Source organism: Seriola dumerili, unplaced genomic scaffold (assembly GCF_002260705.1).
Source record: "Seriola dumerili isolate Sdu_G_001 unplaced genomic scaffold, Sdu_1.0 BDQW01000044.1, whole genome shotgun sequence".
NCBI classification, from domain to species: Eukaryota; Metazoa; Chordata; class Actinopteri; order Carangiformes; family Carangidae; genus Seriola; species Seriola dumerili.
The window spans coordinates 7540846-7566796 of record NW_019174299.1 but is presented as its reverse complement, the minus strand read 5'-3'; the positions used below and the strand labels follow the sequence as shown (position 1 = coordinate 7566796).

At 40.5% G+C, this 25951-nt stretch overlaps 1 protein-coding gene across 3 annotated transcripts; it reads right to left on the bottom strand.

Moving 5' to 3' along the window:
* Positions 1-12: 12 nt before the first annotated feature.
* On the bottom strand, positions 13-20638 carry rab40c (RAB40C, member RAS oncogene family). 3 transcript variants are annotated; one of them, XM_022739498.1, is made up of 7 exons: positions 20348-20638; positions 19293-19549; positions 11197-11257; positions 6938-6998; positions 6669-6746; positions 1223-1445; positions 13-287 (listed from the first exon to the last, which is right to left on the bottom strand). In XM_022739498.1, the coding sequence occupies exons 2-7, from the start codon at positions 19432-19434 to the stop codon at positions 13-15; spliced, it is 840 nt and encodes a 279-aa protein (XP_022595219.1). In that variant the 5' UTR covers positions 19435-19549; positions 20348-20638. The 3 variants fall into 3 exon arrangements, with proteins under 3 accessions (XP_022595219.1, XP_022595220.1, XP_022595218.1); XM_022739499.1 differs by lacking the exon at positions 20348-20638 and adding an exon at positions 20269-20280; XM_022739497.1 differs by lacking the exon at positions 20348-20638 and having other exon boundaries at positions 19293-19900.
* Between the last annotated feature and the right edge of the window lie 5313 nt (positions 20639-25951).

Below are 25951 nucleotides of genomic sequence, written 5' to 3'. Positions count from 1 at the left end.
CTGCTCTGGTGATTAGGAGATTTTACAGTTGTTGCGGGTGCAGTTCTGTGGAGGGCTCTGCGGTGGACGGATGGACTTGGATCGCTTCAGGCTGTTGCCTTTGGAGCCGCCGGCCGGGTTGGCCAGCGAGTAGGAGCGTCCGTGCATCATGACGGCGTTCATGCCGTTGGCCATGGAGAAGGATTTGAGGTGGGACTTGATGGCGACGGGCAGCGGGAGCTTGTCGATGAGGTGGACCGGCGTGCACGACACAATGGCTCTGCAGCAGAGGTCCTGGAGGCTGAAGACTGAGCGAGGGGTGGACAGAGAGGAGGTGAACAATAAAACACAAACTCCACAGCACAGCCAACATAGTCAATACTGACTCTTCCAACCGTGTAGGAACCTTAAAAATCTAATAATTACTGAGCTTCTCTGTAAAAAGAAAAAAAAGTGAAACTAAGGTATACTATATATCTATGAGGTGTTTTCAAAGATTTATGTCCTCAGTAGGAAACAGTGGGATTAAGAGCTGACAGCCACAGACACAGTACGGAAGTCAGACCTGAACTTAACTTCAGTGTCACCAGGACGAGCCCTGAACACATTAAATCAAGCTGAGAGTGAGCGTCGACACAGTAAACCTGCGCCTGTTGATACTTGATTCTCTGAGGATGTGCAGGACTTCACTTCCACCTGCTTTCCTCAGTAAGAACTGCTTTGTGAATCACAGTGTGAATTGAAATATGACAGAATGTCTCAATGTTTGACTCCAGCTCAGTTACTCTGCCCTCTGGACTAATGAAAATCAGTGAAGTACAGTTAAGCCCATTAAAGCACAATTTGATAAGACGACTAAATTATATGACAAACAGATCACAAACTGTGCAGTTGCTTTAGCAAACCATCATAAATTGTGAAATGGTAACCCTGGTTCATGAGCAACACTGCCTTCATGTTCAGCTGCTGTAACAGGCTGCAAGGACAGAGGCTGTCGTGTGCTGACATTATTAGTGCTGTGGAAATGGACATCAATTACAGATTTACAACCTGAGCCGTGGTTGTAGTGTTTTCTTCTTAAATCTGTCCTTCATTTGTTTGTGCTCACTTCTATAATCACAGCGTGTTTTTCCAGGAGCTGTTCTGGCCTTGACTGTTGTAGTTTCATTCTTTGATCGTACCCACTGTTCCTCAACCTGGCTCACCCACTCTGAATCCCCCCCCGGTCCCCCCGTCCACTCACCTCTGTTGGGCCTCCAGAACTTCTCCATGCCGTGCCTCATGAGGACGATGCGTGACAGCTCCGTGAAGGACTCAATGACGTTGAAGTTGCACAGGGGGCTCACCTCGAAGAACGTCATGCCGTTCTTCTCGGCGTACGCCCTCGCCTGCTCGGTGGGAACTTGCCGTTTGAAGGCCAGATGTAGCCGGTTGCCTACAAGGATTCGAGGCACGCCTGGTGCATGCTGGGAAGGAAAAACACAAAACACACCACAGGACTAAGTTACCAATTGTTGAATGTCCTGATTACTAATATGCTGTGTGGATATTCAAGCTTGGTCTATAATTAAAAACATTCACAATCTATCTTTGCATTTTGCTGGTGAATTACTGGTTAATTTCACAACTTCAAGTTTTCAAATAAAATATTCTGAGGAAGACAAACTACTCTTTAACTGGCCACTGTAAACAAATGCAACCTGAGAGGAGCGGTCACAAGTAGATATTACCTTGTTAAAAGGGGTTCAATGTCAAAAAGGTTGTGAATCACAAGTGTCACTGATGTTATAATAAATCAAATTAATATCTTCTGAACTGAACAACTTTACCATATATAATTATTTTTCTTGACAAGAACAGTATCAGCTGAAAAAAAGAAATACTGTTGGCAGGGTTCTTCACACCTGTTTTTGACAATTTTTTGTAAAATCATTATAATGGGAAAGTTTTTTATGCTTTGACAACAGTAGAAAGATCTCAGATGTGCAGTATTTTCAGTTGATTAAAGCTCCATATAGTATAAGGGTAAATGTCCATGTGATGTTTGATTATAAAGCAGGTCTAGGTTCTATATTAATGCTGTGAAAGTATCAAAGCCTCAGTCCACAGAGAAATGCACACAGCCTGCATTCAGAAACTGAGCCATCAGGATTTTCTGTAACTTTGTGATGTCACAACAAAGCAGTCACCACTCTCAGCCATGCTCTAAGCCCCGCCCACCTGGACCCACCAACCAACCCTGCAGGATTTGGTTTCTCTGAGTGTTTTATCTGAAATCTGCTATATTTTTATTGGATCACTCAAGAAACAGTGAGCCAATCAGAAGAGAGGCTCAGAGCCTCCTCTCTTCTGATTGACTCACTGACCTGTTGTTACTAGAGCTAAAGATGTAAAACTACACTGAGATGGTTTTTGGTTCTTAAATCCACAAATATACTTTCTTATAGATCCACACTTGAAATAAAACACAGAGAAGAGGAAAATACGGAGCTTTAAAAGCATCAGACAGAGAGAGACTGACTGACTCAGAGACATTACATTCATACAAAGTGGCCAGCGGATGCTTGTTATTAATTCAACAACCTTATGGCAGCAGCACGTCTCTGCTCCTGCCACTCTGGCTCAGGTCTCTCTAAGTCATCCAAATCTGTTCTGACAAACTGAACGAATCCTGACGGCAGCGAGAGGCCGACCTCCTCTCCTCCTCCTCTCCTCCTGACTGTCACCACTCAGAGTTTCCTCCCTGTTGCCTCTTCATGCTCAGCAACAGTCAGAGAGGGAACAGCAGCAGCTGCAGCAGCTGTGGTGATGGTGATGGAAACATCAGTAGCAGCAGGAGTTAAAACTGCCTGATCTGTCAGACATTTACCACAAAGGCTCGGTCATGTTAGAGAGACTTCTCAATACTCTGCCTGGAAAATCTGAGTTTGCAGATTACTGAAGACGAGGGGCTTCACTGAAAACCACTGCCTGTGCACAAAACAGCGCTTGAAACATGTGTACGCCGCTTCCCACGGAAAAGTTGGGTTTTATAAAAACAAACTTGATGGGAGACTGGGGAAACTGGTCACACAGATGGTGAAGTTGTGGTTTAATTTTGCTTCATATTAAACAAACAATCATATATCATATCCACCATGTGATAAACATGAGGGCCAGCTGGGGTATATTGTGTTTGTGCTTGTGAGACTTTCGCTCTCCCAGAAGAACCTCTGTTTTAAACACAGAAAAACCAAATCTGAACCATTTACATCTGTGACTCATCATTAAAGTATCATTAAAGTAGTGAGCGCCTGGTGCTGGCTCATCTCCACATTCCCAAACCCTCAGCTCAGAGGAGAGGGTCGGGCCATGTGATGCTCGCACTCGGTCTCGGCGGGTTGAGGACTACCACAGCATGGCTGACATGCCGAGGACGATGCCAGGATGAGTTAGGTGGCAGATTCTGGAAAGTCCGTGTCACCTTTCACTGTTTTATTTTCATCTCAAGCACATTAACTGATGAAATAATCATTAAACTGTATTTATTTATAGAAGTGGAGAACACAGCACTGGTAGATTTCTAACAATCTGCCAATACTGTGAATATTTGGCCAACTATGTCTTTAATTTGTTTACAAAATGTTTGCTGTGAGATGCCAGTATTCTTTAAAGCACCTCCCCCAACACCACCTACATTCAGCAAATGTTCAGCAGTAATAAAGAGATTATTGTAGAAGTAGATCGACAGAAAATTAAAGGTGCTATTTAAATTTGTTTAAGTCACTGAACATGTTTTTCTGACGGGAGCAGGTGGTGGTGATTGTTGCTTGACAAGAGCTTCAGCCATCATTGTGTTTACAAGACAAGAGGTTATAATACGTCCTCTGAGCAGCGACGTCTTCAGGGCAGACTGGAGGCTACAGCGAGTCGTTATTGGAAAGTGACGATATGGGCTGGGGCTAGCTGGTTAGCATGCTAACTTCAGTAAAAGTAAAGATGGAATAGAAACAAAAGTTAACACTGGCGTTGCCTTTCACCTCTGGAGACAGCTGTTGGTGAGTGAGGGAATGAAGTTTGATGCTGAACTCACGTTTGTTCTTGACTAGTGAGACTGCTAATGTTAGCTATGTAGCAACAGCAAAATTTACAAAATTTTTACTTTATTTTTCTTCTGTAAAGCACTTTGAGCTGCAATTATGTATCAAAGGTACTATACAAATAAAGTTTATTATTATTATTGCTATTATTACAATTTATTAAACAGTTCCCTTTAATATTTGAATGATCAAACAAGTTATTTATGAAGTAAAAATGCCAAAAATTCAGTTTCAAGATTCTCAGTTGTTAAGATTTGCTTATTTCCACAACATGATTTCGTTATTTGAATATCTTTTGGTTTTTAACTTAAATCACCTTCAGCTTCAAGGGACATTTTTCAGTATTTTCTGACATGTCATAGACTAAATGATAAATCGGTTAATCATAAAAGTAATCAACACATTTAAAATGTAAATAATCATCATTTGCAGCCTTATACCGAGTCATTGGTGACTGAGTAAACAGTAAACATCAGCACATCTGTCCTTCAGACCTGTTTTCATCTTCTCTACACATCATTTAAGTTTTATCATCCAGAGATGTTTCCTCTCCCTCCACCTCCACTTCATGTGTCCTTAAAGAAGTGGCCAACAACAGCACGTCTGTGGAGGTGGAGCAGGAAAGACCAAACTGAAACATACATTCCACAGGACAAAAATATCACACACACACAGACACACACGTACACACACAGAGCGGACATCCTCCCTGTTTCTAAGTCAGCAGGAAGGACATGTTGTGAGTAGCATATACAACACACGCCACGCACGTTGTGCGCACACACACCACACCACAGCAACACGAACACAGCACACCACACACACACACACACACACACACACACACACACACACACACAGGTTGTCTTAAGTGATTCACTTCTCTATTGACTCTTGTCTCGAGTCAGAGATGGGAGCATTTTCTAACTGCTTCAGATTGAAAGCAAAAAGTTAAAGGATGTCAGTGCTGTTGCAAAGAAAAGCTGGATTCTACTGGAACCAGCACCAGAACAGATTCAGCAAAAAGTAAATGTCAAGTTAAAAAAAAATGGAGGAATTCTACATCCCAGAAAAAAACTAAATCCTGAAAAATCTAATCCAGCACTCTGATCACGGGACAGAGCAGCTTTGACTGGGATTAAAACATCATTTTACAAGCTTCTTCTTTTACTTTTGATATTCCTGCTCTCTTTTCCTGGGAAACTTCAATGTCTATTTTCTGTCAAATATAAACATCTGATTAACAGCATTATGTTAGCTAGTTCACATTCAAGAAATCAATCAGCTGTCAGAGCTTTACAGTCTGTCAGCACACAGTGATCTTTCCCTCGTTTTATCCAAATGTTGCACTGCTGAAACGTCCCTCCCTAGAACAATGTTTTATTACAGCTGACTTGGTCAAGTTTAGTGTGAGCAGAGATGGTGCAGCTGAACAAAGCGCTAAATTTAGTATGAAACTGACTTCATACCCAAACTGTGAAGGGGTGGGGGTAATAATAAGTCAGGTGCTTGTGTTTCATTGGATCATGCTTTTTCTTCCATGTAGTGTCAGTTCAGCCACTCCACACCCCTGTGCATGAATCTCATGTTTTACCTAAATCGCTCATGTTTTAGAGTCCTTGTTCTTCATCTGGGGTGTGAAACATCAGATTTCCACACAATCAGACAAAGTAAAAGTCTCGGTCTTGGTCATAGCTCAGTTATGAAATCCTACAGCACTACAGAGTCTCTCTCTCCTGGCCGGCTGCTGACAGCGCTGTCAGATGTACACTGGAGCTGAGAGCATCGGAGCAGCCAACAGAGACGAGTCATGCTGCCGTGCCTTGTTCTGTCCTGGTCCTGCTGTTTGCCTGCCCCCCCCCTTCTAATCACCTGTCCCTGCTACAGATGCACCAGAGTTACTTTTGTGGTTTGGTCATTTTAAGACAAGACTGCCACACTCTTGCTCCTGCAGTGCTCTGTGTGAAGTGACCAGCAGCTTCAGCTGGTGCAAAAGGCTGCAGGACTTCAGTAGGTCTAATGTTCTCACATCCTTTCCCAATCTGATTCTCTGACACAAATCTACCCTGCCAACATTCATAAAACCTTATCATACCAGTATCCATGCACCGGTCTCTGAGGCTACATCCACACTACTATGTTTTTGTTTTAAAACACAACTCTTCTAAGTTTCCTCTTTCCGTCCACACTACTCCGGAGTTTTCGAGCACCGAAAACAGAGAGTTTTGGAAACGCTGCTGGCCCTGTTTTAGTTTGAAAACTCTGGGGCTGCGTTGTATCTGGACAGGTGAAAACTGAGACCTTTGGAAACGATGACGTAGACACCCACAGTCGCTCCTTTATAGGTCTCATCAGCCTTGACTACAAGTGATGAAAGCAACATGAATAACCAATACAAGTGTTACTGACCTTGCTGTCTTTGCTAGCAGCTGTTGTTCAGTTAAATCCTGCATTTTAATGCTACAACTCTCTTTGCAGTTCCTCGTTCAAGAGGATTTTGTGCAACTAATTTACTGTTTACTCCGGCTTGTGCATGCATGCTCAGTGTACATGAATGGTCATGTATGTGTTTTCAGGTGTGTTAGTCTGGAAAACATAGTGTGGACTCACCTCGTCAATCTCTCTGATCCACCTGTCGATGCCATCAAACGACCACCGGTTGGTGATGTCATACACCAGCAGGATCCCCTAAAGAGAGTCACACGAACAAAATCAACAGTGAGAGTCAGTGTCAAGGTGGAGCAGCCCTTTCCTCGAGTTTTGTTCTGCACTGTAAATCTGCCTTTGACCAAAACAGTCAACACAGAAACACGAAATCTGCCACCTCTCTGACCAAAAGTGTGGACTTTTCTGCTCTATTCATTCATCTGTTTCCTCACCTGAGCCCCACGGGAATAAGAGCGAAAGATGGTGCAGAACCTCCCCTGTCCTGAGGTGTCCCTGAAGAGGTACAAAGAAAGATTAATAGTCAGCTCACATTTGTACAGTAAGCAGGAAATTAAACTGTATCAGGTTTCAGCCTCCAGGACAAAACACTGGCCTGACTTTCATCCAAAAGTCACATATTCAGTTTCAGAAGAGTTTTATGTCTCTCCAAACTGAGCACCACAGTCCAGTGGTGATGTGAAAACATGTAATTCACATTCAGTAGTAGTCCTCCTTGTAGTACATTCCTGTGGGGAAGTTTCAGAAACTCTATCTCTACTATTACTCTAAGGAGAAGTTACACAGTTTGTTTTGCAGTCGTTGTCGTGTAAATCTAGGATTAGTAATCTAACACATTCTGGTCTTTCAGTAGAACTGACACCTATTGGAAAAGCATTTTCAATGTTTTTTTGGGCTTTTGGGAAACATTGGGAACCAGATCCGATGAGAGCGATTCTTGGAGCAACTAGTTTTTTATTTTCTGCCAATAAATATGAGAAAATGGCTGCCTTGTTTGGAATGGTAACTGCAGAGAAGTTAATTTTATGAGAGCAGAAGCTGGACTCTGAACCCCAATATGATTTGTGGTTGGGAGAAATGGCAAACACAGTACACTTGGAGAGACTGAGATTTTACAATGAAGATAGAGGAGGTGAGTTTGATAAGAACTGGGACCCTGTACTGGGTATACTAGATATACTCTGTGTACTTCTACTGCATGTTCATCACCCACAGGTTTCACATTACTTGTAAAATCCTGTGTTATGCATTCTATTCATTAGTTATGAGAACACACATCCTCAGCTTTGTAAAGTGTACGTCTTGTGATTTCAGCTTTCACAAAGAGAATAACCGAGGATTAATTGAGCCTGACAAATCAATGATCAAAGGGGAGTGTTCAAATAATGATGTGACCTCTCAAAGCTCCCATGCCCGGTGAACACCTGTTTAAAATAGATGTTACGAATACAAAAGCCTGCACAACTTCGCTTGCCTGTTTCCCTCACTCGAGATTTATTTAGAAACTATTTTTGGTGGAGAGTTTAGAGGAAATATGATCACTTCAAACTGCATGTTTTTCCAATCTGAAAATGAAAAGCAAAGACTGGTGACAGCTCAGTAAAGGGTGTGCTAATGAAATGTTTACGCTTCTTCAGGCAGGTGCAGCTCTGCCTTTATGAATGACTATTAAAGAGTTCACTGGTCTTATTGACGCGGGATAAAACTGACAGGCCAATGTCTGCTCTTTGATAAAAAAGTGCAATCGGCTAAAGACGTCAGCAAACCGATATACTGGTCTAGGTCTGATGGCAGCTTAATGATCATCTAAACCATCACCTGGTCAAAAACAATCTAGGACCCAAGATGCGTTGAGCTATATTAAGGCAACCCGACAACTGACGACTGATAGCTTGTTAAAGTTGTTTGCTGCGACCAAGAAGGAAATCACGAGGAAGTGGTGTGCATTTTTTATTTAGATTTTTTTATCTGTCCGAGAGAACAACGCCATCCATGATCAAAGAACTGGTATCTGTACTTTCACCCACCACAGTGGAATTTTTCCATGAAAACGAATCAAAAATATTTTTACACTTCCCATAAGAACATAAAAGATCTGTAAAGGAGTGTTCTGTGCTAGAGCTGTGTGCAGCGCATCGATTCCCTCAGCCCCTCCTTGCCCTGCTCTCGTTAGTCAAACAGAAGGACGTAGTGCATTTGTTAGGGACTATTTTTAGCAGCGGATTAATCCACATATGTTGTTTTAGTGAGTATTTGAGGCAGGAGGAAGGTGTGTGTGGAACTGAGTCAAAATAAACTACAGAGTGTGTGTTCATGGTGATGAAGGAACATGTGTGTGACTCACTGATGTGCTTTTAATAGTTTTATGACAGCGGGACTCTATGGCTCAGAGGAATAAGATATATCAGGCTTTAGATACACACAATATGTGTTAGACATTAGAAGTTTTTACGTTCTGCAGTTTCTCTCCAGCAGGAGTCGAAGTCATGAGACGGAAAAAGGAGAAGGGGAAAGAGTGTGAGCGAGAGGAAAAGATGAGATTTAGACGGTAGAATAAGAGTGAGAGAGTGAGGAGAGGAGCAAAGACTGAGGCAGCAAAAACAGTTCTGCATCATGCCTTTAAACTCTTCTCTCCACGGGGAGGACGAGGCGTTGGTTCTCCCCCAGGGAGCTGAATTCCTTGGCCTACTTCCACCAAACAGGCCTCGCCTAGCACTGCAGTGTGTCTTAACTGACAATTACACACATCTGCTGCATCTCTACTGATGCTTGAGTATTTGTGATGCATGTAAAAATATGCAGTGGACAAGGATTTGAACCCACATCACTGGCAGGAAAGTACGTGCACCTTGCAGCTGGGTGTGTTTGTGTCTAATGTGTCTAACACACTGGGTTAGGTAGGTGCTATATAATATTGGAAAGTAAACACTTGATGTAACACAGTGATGTCAGGATACCTTCTTATGTTTTGTGGATCAAACTTTAAGATGGACAGTTTCTTGTTGCCTGTCTGTAAACCTGTTTATCTGTAGTTTGCACTCATTAAAACATCTTTTCATCTGTGTGATCTTTCTGCAAGTATTTTTTGTTTTTGCATCATTATACAAACTGTATTTTTGTATGTATGTGTCTTTTGCCTCTTGCCTCAAATGTGATGAATATTAATGCGACCTCATGACATATAGCATTCTGCTTTTTCCCTCTCTTTCACTGTCGCAGAGGATGAGAATATTCTGTATCATGTTGCTCCAACTCTTCACTCTATGATATTGACACTGAGTCACATATGTAGATCCAAGACTTCATGTGTTTTTGGCTGCATCAAACTGAAATATTCAAGGATCATTTTATTTTCATTTATCATTTTATACTTTTTCCCCAAGTCTCAGCCTGACTTATCTGGTATGTTTGGAAACTTTGGGATCACCTCTAGAATTTAAAATTAAGTTTTGTGGGTTTGAACAAGGTTTGGTTACACGCAGCATGAACTGGTCCACCGCTCGCTTCATCCAGTTTTCAAAAGATGTTTTCAGATGGAATCTGAGGCAGAGTATTGACCTGGAGTCAATGAAAAGATACTTTGTATCAGGGTGAGAATTGAGGTGAAAGTGTTTCAATTTGAGCAAAACCTTCCAGCTCATCCTGGAGTTTTAATGAATCTGAATTATACAGGTAGAGAGGCAAACAGCGAAAAAAGACTAGAGGGTTCCAGCCATTGTCTGTCACACAAATACAGCACAGCCACACTCCTATACACTCGCAGTCAGTGTGTATCAAGCTCACAGCTGACGTCTGAACAATCACTACACTGGCTGATTGAGGCAAAAAAAAACACAAGTGGTCAAATTAATGCAAATAATCCAAAACCTTTCATCAGTACACTCACTCACAGCTTCAGAGGGTTTTTAAACATTTTTGCTAACTCTTCAAAAATCAAAAACCAAAAACTCTCATTTACAAAAGTACTAAGACCCTTAAGTCAGTACTTTGTAGAAGCCCCTTTAGCAGCAGGTACAGTTTGAGTCTTCTTGCTAAGTTACTGTGTGAAGATAGATGGGCAAAAACACCAAAAAAGTGAAGAGGGCCAACACTTTCTGAAGCTAGTTTAGCTGTATGGGTCTGTAAACATAAAGACGTTTGGGTTTTATTTATCTAGATGTTGAGATATCTGCCTGCACCACAGAAACATGAAGGTGAGTGGACACTGTGATGTTTAGAAAACTTCCTGGTTACTGCCGGTAATCCACAGACCTCCATGATTGTTTTTCATTGGAACTAATATGACTTACTGAGGAAAAGGTTTAACAATGATGTCTGTGGATGATGCAGAGTAACAGGACATGACATGTTGTTGTTGTATTACTCAAACATTATTTGTCAGTGCTGTGAGAAGCATAATCACACCAAATCACAACAAAAATCACATGATTATCATCATTTCTATATTTTTTTTCAGTGAAAAAAAAAAATCGGGACTTATATCTGCCAATATAACCGCTCTACCTCCATTGTATCAGCTTTGAGAAGGAGTGGGCAGATTAGTTTGACACCACAAGATGAGAAAATATTCTGGGAGGTCTAGAATGGGGCTACACTGAGGGATTTATGAATGCTTATCAGAAAAAGAGCAGCAGTCACTCTCACTTTTGCACAGACATGACGGGTTATCCTTTCAGCGGTGACGTGTGCTTACCAAAGCTCCAGCTTCACTCTCCTCCCGTCCAGAAGAATGGTGGTGGTTTTATAGTCGATACCTGGACAGAGAGAAAGAGAGACGGAGGCAGGCATTAGAGAAATGGATGCATCAGGAAGGTCAACATCAATCAAGTTTATAATACCGCAGTCAGAGACAAGCTGGTGTTCGACAGAATGACTCATCATCTACTTGAGCCACACGACTAAATGAAAGTGTACATTTACCCACAGCACAACACAGAGGAGCGGGTTCAGCTTTTAAAAATGTGACAACCGTGTATTTAAGGGAAAGGATCTCACAGTTTTCTCTGAATGTAAGATTTCTATTTTGTACATTTCTGACTTGTTTTACATTGAGGGTAATAACTGAGGCCAGTCCCTTCCCATTTCTGATTTTCAACAATCACGCTCATTTTTTTAATTTGGAGACAGTTGGTTTACCTTTCGGTCGGATCGCTGTTCTATTGTCAGGCGTTCTTTTCAACATTTAAAGTTGTTCTGATAACAACATTAGTGTCGGAAACGCCTCGGATACTGCATAAAATACGTAATCAGGCATGGACGAGGATGCTCTTCTCTGCTCTGAAACAGTAGCCTACACAGGAAGTTGTACCACGTCAGCCATCAGCAAAACGTCAACGATTTGGCAATGTTACACTGGAAAGGCTTTCACTTCAGGGTGGCATGAGCGTTAGGACAACTAGTGTAGGAATTGTTATTTATTTCAAGATTATTTTTTTGACAGTCACATAAATAATTAAAAATAATAATAAAAGAAAGATTATAAAAGACACATTCTATGGCCTTCACGTATCTGTTCACGTTTTACAAAGGGCTTTACTAAGCCAACAATGACAGCAATCAAGCAATCATTGGGGTTAGTAGAATACAGCTGGTAATTCTTTTTTTAATGTATTGGTGTCTGATCAGTACTCAGTATCAGCCAATACACATGATCAGGTATTGGAATCAGTCTCAGGAAGGAAAACATGGTATGAGAACATCTCTAGTATCATTCAGTGAACATAAGAAGTGCACTGTAATAAACTTTCTCATGAGTGTGACACAGACCACGCTCGCTGTTTGACTGTCATGACGTCAGCGTGCAGCCTCGGGCGGGTAACACATCTCTCTGTTCTGGCCCGTTGTTTGGCTCATCTCTGACAAACCTGTCTGACTGCTACACCTGTCGCTCTGCTGCTCCACGTCTGGACATGCTCACCCTGACTCTGCTGAACAGGTCCCTGTGGTTTCCTCTGGTACCACCTGGGGCCAAACAGGTGAACCACAGGAGAATCAGTGTTTCCCACCAATGATATATAAGATGTTTATTGTTTTTACTCAACAGTTTTATGTGTGATTGTGTGCCTCACCCTACTTTACTGTAGTTTACTGACTTAGAAATGATCATAGGTCTGAAACGAATGATTTAATTATCATTTCACCTGTTGATTATTTCAAAATGAAGCCAGGAGAACTGACAGTTAGTTGACTGTTTGATTAGTGAATCAATAGAAAATCATTCAACAAATAATTGATTGATAATTAATTAATAGTTTTGGACATATTTAAAGAAAACACGCCAAACTTTCTCTGGCAGCACCAGATTTATCCACTTTTTTAGTTTTATATAATTGTACATGTAAGATTTTTGCTTTTACTCTTTTGGTTTAATATTCTCACAATTTTTTTTGCATGTTACAGACCAAAACATTGATCAGTTAATTGAGAAAATACGCAGCTGATTAATGAATAACAAGTAATTGTTAGTTGCAGTGCTGGAGGACTCGTGAATGCTGTCTTTAAAGTGCTTGATTAGTCAGAAATCCCAGCAAAAAACCCAAAATCAAAGGTATTCACATCTGTATTAGAAGCACAGTTCACATCTGCAGCACATCTGCAGCTGCTAACAGCAAATGTTAACATTAAACATGTTATTGATTGATGATCTGCTGACAAGCTTATAATTCAACTTATCGTTTCAGCTGAATTGGCCTAAAAGCCAATGCTCAACAAACTCTCCACCACCACCAACAATCTGTTGGATGTACTGTATATTAAGTGGAAATTGTCAGGAACAAGACTGAAAACGAAGACTCCTGGGAAAAAGACCTAACAGTAATATTTGAACAACAGCGCAGGAAAAAAAAATAGCAGAGAACAACCCTCCCATGCAGTTCCCAGACTCCCACACATGACTGCATCAGCCTTTGGCAGGTAGCAGCTGCTGGCTAACAACATTAGCAATATCTTCCAATTTTCCTGGCAACATAAAACTGCTGCTGAGCTAAAGTGCTGAGCTCAGGCTAGCCTAATTGAATTGGAGCGAGCGCAGGGCTTCGTACCAAGTGCTTCCTTTCCTTTCGTTGCCAAGGCTCACTTAGACTTCCCAGATAATCAATAGCTGCTCTGATGTCTGAGCTGAAAACTGCTGCTTCTATTCTGGGAGGCGGCTGACTTTCTTTGTTCTCTGGACGTGCTCAAAGCTGTGAGAAGCTTCTAATGTTAAGCTTTTGTTGAGACTGTGTCAGAGAGGCGTTGATTTAACTCTGTGGTAATATTAGAGATGGTGTTTTTGTCACAGCACAAAGCACCATAGTAAGACTGGGAGTGGGCGACAGGGTTAAATCCACACTCACAGTGTATGTAATTACCTGTTATTAGTACATTTTCCAGTACATCAATTAAGAAACTGTTCATGTAAACACTGACCTGAGAGATGTGCCTGCATTTGATCAATTTAGTGAATGAAATTCTGCCCACAGAGATCGAATACGGCCAGATGCATTAAGGAGATAGCAACATTTCTGACAGTATATTTCCTCCTGCTATATATCATCATACTGTCCAACATTAGGTCAGCCATAATAGAAGGATTTCTCTTATGTTATCTTTTTTCCAGATATATTTAGTTGGAATAGAATAAGACAATGACTCTGTTTAGTTTTCAAAGAGCTGAAGATGAGACACTTTACTGTGATGCATATATCAGCCAATACTAGCAACAACTGATAAATAAGAAGAAATTTCAGCTAAGGATTATCAAAGATATATCTGAGATAGAAACAGTTTCTACATGATGTTGTTTTTCCAGAAAGCAGTGACAAGTTTATTTTTTTAACTGTAAAGCATTCTACTCATCACATATCTCGGTTACATTTCTTTTAAAAAAAATCATTTAATGGATGTTTTCTTATGTTACATGTATATGTAAAAATAAACATCCCTTCGAGGAATCATTATTAGGGCTGCATGACATGCAAAAAGAAAAAAAATCATATTGCAATTATTTTGTCAGAGATTGCGATTTCAGTTGAAGTGGTTGTTTCTGCATTTCATTTTCACTGTGAAAAAATTTAAAATGATGATGATGGGATGGGTTTTGTACCAAACAAACATGTTTACATGTTCTGGTAAGTCTGGAGAGTATGATTTGTAGGCCGGGGCATCTCTGTAGCACCACAACGCTTATAGTGTTAACAATGCACAACAATGCTGTGATATATTTTACCTTTATCTGTACCTTTTATTTTTTACCTTTTTTTTTTTAATGCAGCTCCTGCAATTCGGATATTGCACTAGGCCATATTGACATTTCGATTATATTTCGATTAAATGTGCACCTCTAATCATTATCATATTTTTTTAACACTCAAATATCACTAACTGCTTCAAAAGCACAGTGTGAGTCAAGCTCTAATAAGTATGTAAAAAGGTTAATTGCCATTAGGAGCACAAACTAAGAGCACCATAAAAAACAAGCGAGAAATCCTGGAAAAAAAACCCATCAGCACTCTGATTTATGTATGGGTCAGCTGTAGCCGGTAGTACCAGCTCTTAACAGAGCTTAATAAAACCAAGGGACAATCTGGTCTAATACACAGCTGGTCTATCAGACTGGATACAGTCTGCCATCATGAACAGCAAAGACTAATGTAAACGTGCTGTAACCACTGAATGCCACTGAATATGAAATACATCACATCCCCAGGGAGTAAATAACATGTAGAAGGAAGAAAGGGGGAAAGAAAAAGTGGCAAGTGCAGAAAATCTGATGTGACAGCAGTGAGGCTGCATTTCCAGCTAAGCTCTGTGGTAATATTGAACAGTCTGTGTGTCAGTCTGTGCATCTTTCAAGAGGATTAGACCAGGTTCAGCTTTTCATTTACCTACAAACTCACTCACTCTCTCACACACACACACACACACACCCGCTCTCCTCCAGCAGGGCAGTATGGGAGGTTATCTCTGAGCTGGCCTGCATCCAGCGATAACTGTTGTCTATGGATATGCCACTGTCAAAACAGCCAGTTCACTGCCATAGACAAACAATGGGCTACCGTGCCTGGTCGACCCCTGGGGAATATTCCATTGTTAGTGTGTGCTGAATGAAAAAAAAGATTCAAGAGTCTCACTTGTCGACCAGCTGCATGGAAAAAAAGAGTCTTTTTTTCAACCTGCTTTCGCATTTTAAATGGCTTTCCTCCTCCAAGACTGGAGTTATCTGATGGCTACCATCCACCAACTGTGAAATTCAAAACCTTATCGTGGTGTGAAACGTTAATCTAGAAATCGCCTTAGAAATCATTTATAACCCCAACACAATAAAGCCCTCTCACAAAGACTGATGCTCTGAGGAATCCTTCAATGGTGATAATTCAGAATGTGGTAAAAACGGGATGGTTAATATCATAGAGATTTGTCAGCCATTGTATTCGGCCATTGTAGGCAACACTAGAATGTAATACACAGGACTGCTTTGTGGTCATTTGGGATTTAAAGGGTTTGAGATGAAGTACCTTCATTGGTAAGGTAATTCAATCAATGGATTTAACAAAAGACTCAGCAGTTTTGTCTGTTGACAAACCAATCAATAAATTATGAACTTGTTTAGCTTAAATCAACACAAACATCTTTTACAGTCACAATGTTTGAGGCATTTTTCATGATCACATTTCTGATCAATACACAAACAGTGATCACTGAGGAGGAAATGCAACGGACTGGTCTATCCCACATTAGACAGGGAGCTCAATCATAGCCCGAGGACATTGTCATCCAATCAAAATCAGTTCTCCTGTCCTGATTCTCTCCTCTTCAAATATTTAGGATCCTCACGAGCATTCCCCATCGCTCCACGCTGACCTCTGTTTGCCAGAAGGATGGAAATCAATAGCAGAGCTTCTGTCTGCACAAACATCCCAGCTGAAACGGGATCAGCTACGTTCAGCTCTGCCCTCCCATATTTAATGAAGCCGTTAGGCTTTTGATCTCGCTCGCAATAGGACGCTCCTCAGAATCTGGCCTCCACACTGATGCCTGATCAATTTCAAATATACTCCATCTGAGGGCTGGGCAGCAATGTGTTCAATCAGTGAGATCAGTCAATCTGCACATTATTTTTCTGATTAATAGATGAATTATTTGTTTTCTAAAATGCCCATCACAGTTTCCTACAGCCCAGGTTTAACTGACTGCTTTGTCTGTCTAACACTTAAAATATAATTTATTTATTATCACACCAGACAAAGAAATGCAGCTAATTCTCACAACTGAGAAGCTGCTACCAGGGAATATTTGATTATTAAGACATCATAATAATTAACTATTATTTTCTTGTCAATTGACTAATTAATCAACAAATCATTTCAGCTCTGTCGTAGTCCGCAGATAACTGGACCACGTATACAAGTAATGATGGCACGTGTTCAACTAATATGTCCAACCAGCAATCCAAAACACAAAGGTATTGCATTCACAATAATATAAAAGCAGCTAATCCTCATGTTTGAGTAGCTGCAAGTAGAGAATGTCGACTTCAACTTCAACTTCAACTTCAACTATAAATGGGTTATTAAAACAGCTGCCGTTTATTGTCAGTTCACTGACTAATTAAAATACTGATGATATGTTTAGCTGTATAAAACATGTAGCTTCAAGTACAATCACAGCCACAGACAATCAGCAAAGACCGATACTACAACCACGATACAGAGTCTTGTCTCTCTTTAACTCTGGTCATTACTTATTTGTAATGATGAACTCTCTCTCTGAATAATATTCAACTGCTGCAATCAAACAGTGTGGTCTTCAGTAAGTGGGGATGTCTGCGAACACACTCAACCTGACGGAGGGTCTTCACATTGCTGCCAAATGCCGACAGGCAGCATCACCCTTTGGCAGAATTCATTAGCTAAGCGCTGATGAAAAAGGGTCACTCTGCTGACTGATGTATTTTTCATGAGCGGTTGCTGTCGTTGCTGAAGGCATGAGATGATAATCTTCATCTGAAAACTTAAATGGGTGCTCTGGGGATCAACTACAGCAGCATCTCTGATGAGGACTGTTTGCAGATGCAGCTCACATGCACATTTTACCTTAAAGGAATCAGCTGATATTCTGATCAGTAGGTTAAAGGGAAGAAGAGGGTCTAATTAGGTTGCATGCATGTGATGGATGGACTCTCTTCCTTTCTATCTTGCTGTGCACCTCATTACTGTTTCACACAACATCCATTAGCTTCATCTCAGTGATTCCTGTGATAGAGGATTCATTCTCTACTGTCTTTAGTTTCCATTAGTCCATTAGTTTCATCTTATTTCAGTGCATTCATCAGAAACAACGATATATGAAAGTTGCCTGAGTTGGGGTAATCAATCACAGCGAAGATTGTGACAGCTTTTTGTTGTGATTTGCACAACATAACCACATAATAGTAATATAATTTGGACAGCAGCAGGCATTATGTTCATTTTGACAAAGTGTTTCCCATATGTCGAGTTAATCTGGGCGACATTTATTATTTCTTCCTTTTCTTTGGCAGCTTTAACTGCATTCCCCCAATTATTTGAAGAAACAAGGGAAAACCGTGTGGCTACAACAAACCTAACCCTTTGTTTTGGATACATGTGATGACAAAGCCATGAGACCAATAATGGCTGTTTATTAAAAAAACTATAGATGGGAAAAGCTGTATAGCTGTGGATGCAAAGTTGTGCAGTGATCCACCCCTCAAGGTTGACCACCGCAAATTCATTCTAAGCCTGTGGAACACCAGAGGACACATGTACGAAATACATTAAAGAAATCTTGGTCGACAGTAATGTGTATATGATTTGTACCAAATAGGCAGAAAGATATGAAAACACAGAGCTGGTCCGTTAAGAACTTTCTTACATTATTCTTCACTTTGGTTCTACCTGTTCTTCTTCTAAGGCTTCCCTTTGATAGGAGTGGTAGTGTCTAAGTATGTGTGTACAGCAGCCACAGACTGGCAGCTTACTGCAGCAGCAGGCTGTGATCAGATAGTGGCTGTCAGCCCCTGAGCAATAGCAGTGGGAGAGCCAGGTGATCTGAGCTCCTCCGCCCAGGGAGGGATCATCTGACTGGGCACAGCTCCATCAGCCCTTCCCTTCCCGGAGATAAGAGTGCTGGTGTTCCTGAATACACCTACTCTCAAGTAACTAACACAGCTGACTTGGAAACTATGATCTAATTCAGTTTGCCTCAGTAATATTCAAATTCAAATCTTTCTTATGGGTCTGGAAGCATGTTCAAAAATATAGCTAAGCAGCCTCCAATCAGCTAAAATACACTTATATACAAGTGCCGAAGCATATTGCTATAGTTGGGTTGGCAGCGTAGCTTACTTTTTACAGTTAGGCGCAACTGAAGCTGATTCGGAAATGAACCCATCATCATACTGGAGAGGACGCTGATATTCACTGTGTAATACCAGCAGCATGCATATCATGTAGGTCTAAAGCCTATTGTTTTGTTGTTAAACTATGGGGTCATGAAAAGCATTGTTTAGTAAATGACTGATAAGTCTACAACAATGCACATACATTCATGGCTGCATGACTCACTTCCATGAGAATGGTCTGTGTTATCAGTGTTAGTGTATGTGAATGTGTTTTTTAAAGACAGTAAGAGAGGTCATTGTGCATTCTCCTCAGTCCAGGCTCTGAAATGCAGCTAGTATGTTCAGGACATTTGTGCTGAGCAAGCATGACACAATCTGAGAAGCTTGTCATCATAAGCGGGCAAAACTGAGCCAGCAGGTCCCAATCAGCTGAAACAGGAGTGACTCACCGCTACTGTAAGCATATGGGGACTCAGCTGATCCATCCTGCAGGCTGTCCAGGATCTCTCCTTTGCCCACGTCGCTGTCTCCGACCAGGAGGAATTTGAGCAGGTAGTCATAGCTTTTCACTGGGCTTCCCTGGCTGCCCATGACGTCTTACATCTGAGCCCAGTCCCGATGGAGGCTGAAGATGAGCAACTGTAGACTTCCCCCGTTGACACAAGGATGGGTAACCAATGAGACCCCCTGTGTATTATCCCTCTGACTTGATCCAAAACAAAGATGATGTTTGTTATGCCATGAACTCACTGAATGGGGGTCCACCAGTTAAAAGTCCTTGTTTAGCCTGTTTACTTGGAAGTCTTCCAAACTGTGTGCAAGTAGTTAAGTTTTAGACTAAAACCACACCACAGTCTCACAGGAGGAATGTCCTGCCTGAATAACAAGGTGGCTGCCAAAACTGTGGTTTTGAAAACCAATACATCCTTACTGCTAAAGTTAAAGACAAGAAATCTAACAGTTTGAGCAAAGCTGGTGCTCACTGGGAAAAAAACTTTACTTAAAGAAAATAACTAGTTCTGTCTTTCCAGCTGACAGCTTAAAAAAAGTATAATAAGTATAATAACCAACACCACATCTATTAAAGATTAAAAGAAGAAGAACATGCTTATTGTCTGGATGATGATGTTTATAATAAGCTGGGTGGCAATTGCAAATTTTATGAGCAGATATCTCTGTTGAGATATATTTTCTAGTATGCAAAAAAAAACAACAAAAAAAAATACCAAAGCTGGATGGTGTCTATCTTTTTGTTCCTATTCAAGAGAAGCTTTCTGCCTAACTTCGCTGGGGAACAACAAGCTAGCCCTGCCAGGGAGCTAGCCAGCTAGCTTAGCTATTATCACTGCTGCTAACGTTACCAAAGACACGTAAAAAAGCTGTTCTTTAAACACACGTTACACCACACTGCATATAGCCACGTACTGTGCTGTGTTACCCTTTATAAGATTACTTCCCAGTGGATAAAAATAACTTGGTGTTTCACAGCAAGCTAAATGCTAACTTAGCTAGCGCAGCCCGTAGCCCAACTTCTGCCGACGTCTGTGTGATTTCAGGCCCGCTTGTCTTTCTTCAGTCCGGGACAAAGATTCCTGTAACTTCACTGCGTTATATCCAGAAATTTCCGACCTCTGCAGTGGCATTAAAAAGCTGTGGCGTTTTTAAGTCCAGTCCAAATCTCTGTAGGTGTATTCAGAAACCTCAGTCTGTGATTTTTCCATCTTTCTCCATTATTTTGAATCATATTCACGGATACATTTGTTCTGTACCGAGACACAACAACACTAAACCCGCCGCTGACAGATCGGCAGGTCGCCACACAGCGCTGCTGTCTGTAACCCCGCCCTCTTAATTTAGGCCCCGCCTCTCCTCTCATACAATTGGACGCTGACCCCACGGTGACATACACAGTGGCTTAGATTGGCTGAGCAACACGTCCATCAAAGTTTGCTGTCAACAACACGCAGATGGTGAGAGGAATACATCTATGGGGGAAAGTGGATAACAAAGGTGATTCATATCTCACTGAATCTGAACTGGTACGGACGGATTTCAGTAAACACTGGATTCCAAAGCTCGGGAGTAGTCAGAGATAACTGGTTGTGATGAGGGTAAGGTTCGAGTGAGCATCATAAAACACGACTGGTTAGGGATAGGGTGACGTTTAAGTTCAGGCTAAGGTAGAGGAAACACTGGGACACAGAGGGGGTTCAGTTTTCTTTGTTAACACATTGTCAGAAAAAAAAAATCACATGTGGGCCCTTTCTGCCTGCAGGTTGAACATTGCATAACTGCCATATGAATAATATTATGAAATGTGATGTACAGTATAGCAGGCTGAGTGTGTGTATTTATCTGTGTCAAATGTGTTTTTGTAACATAATGACTCACCTCTCCCTTCAGCTGAGGATGAACACCTACACACACAAAATGAATGAAGCATACAGGCAGCAGCATCTTGAATGGGATCATAATGAGTAAAGTGCATTAAGAGTGGTAACATGTTTGAAATATAATTTATACAGAATTTTTTTAATGTGTTTGGAGCTCCATACATACTCTTCGAAATCACTGATTGCTTGATTTACAGGGTTAAAAGCAGATTTATACCAATAAAAATGTTAATATCCTTAAGCGACAGAACATAGGATTTGTAAAACATGTCAAATCTACTTTTAAGCCTTTATATTGTCTGCTATCCAGGAAATTAAGTTACATTTTTAAGCAAACAATGAGCTTTCCATCATCACAGAATGACTGCCGAAATCAAAAATCAAATTGTCCCTTTGTCTCAATTTTATCTAATTACCTCCAACAAGAAGGTTGTGTTCTCACCTGTTTGTTTATTTTTTTGTCAGCAGGAATACACAAAAAGTACTGAACCGATATGCACCAGACTTGGTGGAGTGGCCCAGTGAAGAACCCATTACATTTTAGTACAGATCTGGTTAACTATGTGGATCCAGGGGATAGGGCATTTTTCACCTTGGCTTAAGTATTCCCTTTACTGAGCGTAGTTCAAAGATGTGCATGGCACCTTTGTCATTGTGTGTTGTTGTGTATGTGACGATGATTGTACTTTTTAATGGACAGGAGATGATGTACTCCATGTGTTTCTGTTCCTTCTTTTTTTTCTTTAAGCTGAGTGCTTTTATTCTGACAAGCTTCTTAAAGGATAGTGTTTTTCCCCTTAATTGCTTTCTGGGTCATTAATGAGGAGGAGTCTTTAGGGCAGTGTGCCAAATGATCCTAGTCTCCAGAGGCATGCTGGGACATCTGGACCTTAAAAAGCTTAAAAACGTAATAACTCCTTGTAGCATCAAACTTTTATCTGCACGCACACTGACACTGCACAGGCATTAACCCACAAAACATGAAAGATTTGATATGCAATTACTGCACCATAAATAATTTGATATTTGCATTATTAAAAAAAGGAATTCAGAAATTCAATTGAGCATAGTCATCTTATTTTCAAGGTTTAAAGATGTAGCTTCACAAGCAAAATCATGTGCAAAATCCACTTTTAAAATTATAATGCAGTTTTTGCAGGACCAACGCTGTCCCCTTTGTGTGAATGTCTAATCTTCTGTGGTACAGGACAGATCAGTTTGGATTTACAATACTGTTGTGAAGATAAAAGAACAACCACAGGATCACTGAAGACCGGATCCATGTTCGCTGCAGCAGTGCAGTGATTGCACACTTTATGGTTCAGAGCTGCTAAAATAAATCCAATTAAATTTAAGTACATTCATTCAGTTTAAATTAATTATTGATGGAGCAGCTCAATGTTTTGTCTTTTATTGATGTTGCAGATGAGATTAAATCATGTAAGACTGTCATGTTTTCTACTCCATTTCATTCATTAGCTGTTTATGATCAGGAAAGCCTCATATAGAAAAGGATAGACATCAGAATATTCAATATGAATGAATTTTATTTAATGACAATGTGACAATTAAGACAGATGAATGGAGGATTAAATTGATAGAAACAAATAGAAACAAGTAATAAGCACATTTACCAATTCAACTGTTACAAATGACAAGTTGGTGTTAAGGATGCTAAAGGGCAGGGTGTAAAGATCAAAGTGAAATTAAATAGCAATAATTCACATTAAAAGCAAGAAATCTACTCCAGAGTCAGATAAGAAGATTCATATCAGTTTCATCTCTGTGTATCTGGAGATAGGTCTAGGATGTGTTACATAATTAGCCTAAATAACCTTCCACCAGCTCCGAAGCTGTTTTATGCACGATTCACCAACAGACAACAAGACAAAGTTCAAACTGCTGGATTGTTTCTTTTAACGAGAGCTGGTTCAGGTTGATTGTTCTACATAATTCCAGGGCAACATTTCAATAAAAACAACATGATTAGGCACATAAATAAAAAAAAAAAAGACTTGTCAGAGATGTTGACAAACTGGCCGAGAGCAGAATTAGATCATTTGCTTTACACCATAATGGTACTGCATGACCATTCATCCGTATCAGTAACTCAATCTCAAGGGCCAAATTCATCTGCCAGGGGAAAAATAGTTCCAGTGCATGGAGGAAATATGGCAACATTTAAACCTAAAACACTAATCATTACATTTAGACTTATAAAGATTAAAAAATGTTTTATTTAAAAGAAATAAAAATATCAGTTTGTCCAGTTATTGTTTGAATTAGGCTCATACTAATACTTAATCATATAAAATCTAAAGGATTAAAACTATCTACACAGTCAGTGCAGTTAATACATAAATACCTGATTTCTAAGTGGGATTCTGCCATGTTATTGGCAGGCCCAGGCTTTAAAGGAACAGTTCATCCATATATGAAAATACTGTCTCATCTACTAACCCTTGTTTCAGGTGTAGCTGCAGCTAGTTAGCAACTCACATTCCCTCTGAACTCTCTCATAATCTGTTATAGTAAATTAAGTCAGACTGATAAAAGTTTAAAGCAAGACTATGTAACTTTTGGAAGAAGACATAACACCTTATTTCTTTTACAAATAAAATGTTGCAGACAGAAGCAGTTAAAATCAACTGAAGTTTTGCTGTTAAACTTGGTCTGGTATGACCAGTAGCTTATGTTGGGATACTTTAAGATGTTTAACAGACAACACTGAGTACTTTGTATTAACTTTCATACTCTATACTTAGTCTGTGAGCTTAGTGATTTGATTACTTTTATGGTACTGCCTTTGCATTTAGCATCATCCCATAATTGTTACCTGTGGCCACAGTGACAACTGTTCAGCAAAAAAGTGTTTCAGAGTGTTGCTTAACCCAACTTGCTTTCTAAAAGCACTCTAAAAAGTTATAAGTTATTCATTTGTTGGATGGGACCAACAACAGACTGATAATTTAGGTGGAGCTAAAAATATTAAGCTTGGGTGGTGCTAGAGGGAAGGTCATCGGGTCTTTAAAATAGAAAAGGCTCCATTAATAAGCATAAATGTGCTCAGCATATTTCATGACAATTTAACTTTTAGATTATGACATGTGGTTTTAGAGGAAGGAGTGTCTAAATTGGGGAGTGTTTATCCTCCGGGAAGCATGAATTACACTGAGTTGTTCTGGCGTTGATTCTGTGTAGTACGTCACTGGTGGTTTTCAGTATAATGCTGCAGCTGCTGTTTTACTGGCTTCTGGCAGTTATGAACAGTTAGACCCTCATCTTCCACTGTCACATATTAGACTTGACTTCCCACCGACATACAGCACTGTGCAAAAGGTTTAAGCACTTCATATGTTTAGAATCTCATCCCATCACACAATCCCATAAGGTCCCAGATTCATTCTGCAGCAGGACAACGAGTCCAAACACACAGCCAGAGTCATAAAGAACTATCTTCAGAGTCCTGCAGCAGATGGTCTGGCCCCCACAGAGCCCCGATCTCAGCATCATGGAGTCAGTCTGGGATCACATGAAGAGAAACAGACACTGAGACAGAAGAACTGAAGCAGGTTCTCCAACCTACCTGACAAGTACCTGAAGAACTGTGAGCAGGTTTACTGAGGAGAACTGCTGATGGGTTAAAAAGGCAAAAGGGGGGGTCACAGCAAATCCTGATCTGATTTAGTCTTTTGTTCACTGCACTTTATATGATAGTAATTATTTTCTTACAGCATTTTTTTCCCCATTGGTGCTTAAAACCTTTGCACAGCACTGCTTATCTCATGGCACATATCTGTATACCACTGATTGTTGTGATATGTCTCTACTGTGTGTTACTCATACATGATTTGACATCAGAGTGGCAGTAACAATCGTCATGAGACAGTGGGGAACAGTTTCCGTTAGTGCCACAAAAGAACAGTTTCCTGTGTCGTGTGTCGGATGAAGCAGCAACGTGCGAGTGGCATACCACTTAGAATCAACAGTGAATCAAGAGTGAAACAGCAGTATCTGCCAGGGAAACAGGAGTGATGAAGCATCTTGTAGTCACACACAGCATATGCATATCATAATCAGCAAGGGCACATGACGTATAGTTTATAAATGCCATAAACCAGTAGAATGACAGCAGCATCACACAAACCAACAGTGACACACCACCCAGAATATTTTTAACCTAATGGTGGCACTAAATAAAAGATCAGAGGGTCGGCAAATGCAGCAGGGATTATCCTCTGGGGAACACGATACACTTACCAAATATACGGAGTTTTGAGCACAAACATCCAGAGTGCTAACGACAATACACACACTACAAGCTGTGTGTTTGCTGGTTGATTTTTCACTGACATTAAGGGGATAAAGCTAGGACGATATTCCTTTACAATAATTTCAAAATGTAAACTCACATTCACATCTTATCTGCACATTTGAAGTTGAACTCTTTTTTATTATTAATCATCTGGTTTTTTTTCCCACACTTAGACATATTAAGTAGTTGTTTTGGTCCCTTGGTGTTTTGTACTGCAGTCAGAAAAGCACTGTTCACTTCATCTTACAGCTGCTTGCATCTAATGATGGAGTCTAATTTCTCACATGTGAATAAAAAGAAAATAGCTGACGTCACTTAAAGGGAATGTTTTTATAAAAAAATAAAGGATTTTGACCATTTACTGAAAGTCACTTTACGATCACAGCAGCACATGACTACT

Excerpts from the sequence above, each read along its gene's own strand:
- rab40c (XM_022739498.1), bottom strand. The coding sequence starts at position 19,434 with ATGGGCAGCCAGGGAAGCCCAGTGAAAAGCTATGACTACCTGCTCAAA. Across the intron at positions 1,446-6,668 it reads GGATCAGAGAGATTGACGAG|CATGCACCAGGCGTGCCTCG; the intron begins GTGAGTCCACAC and ends TTTCCTTCCCAG. Across the intron at positions 288-1,222 it reads GTTCTGGAGGCCCAACAGAG|TCTTCAGCCTCCAGGACCTC; the intron begins GTGAGTGGACGG and ends CCCCTCGCTCAG.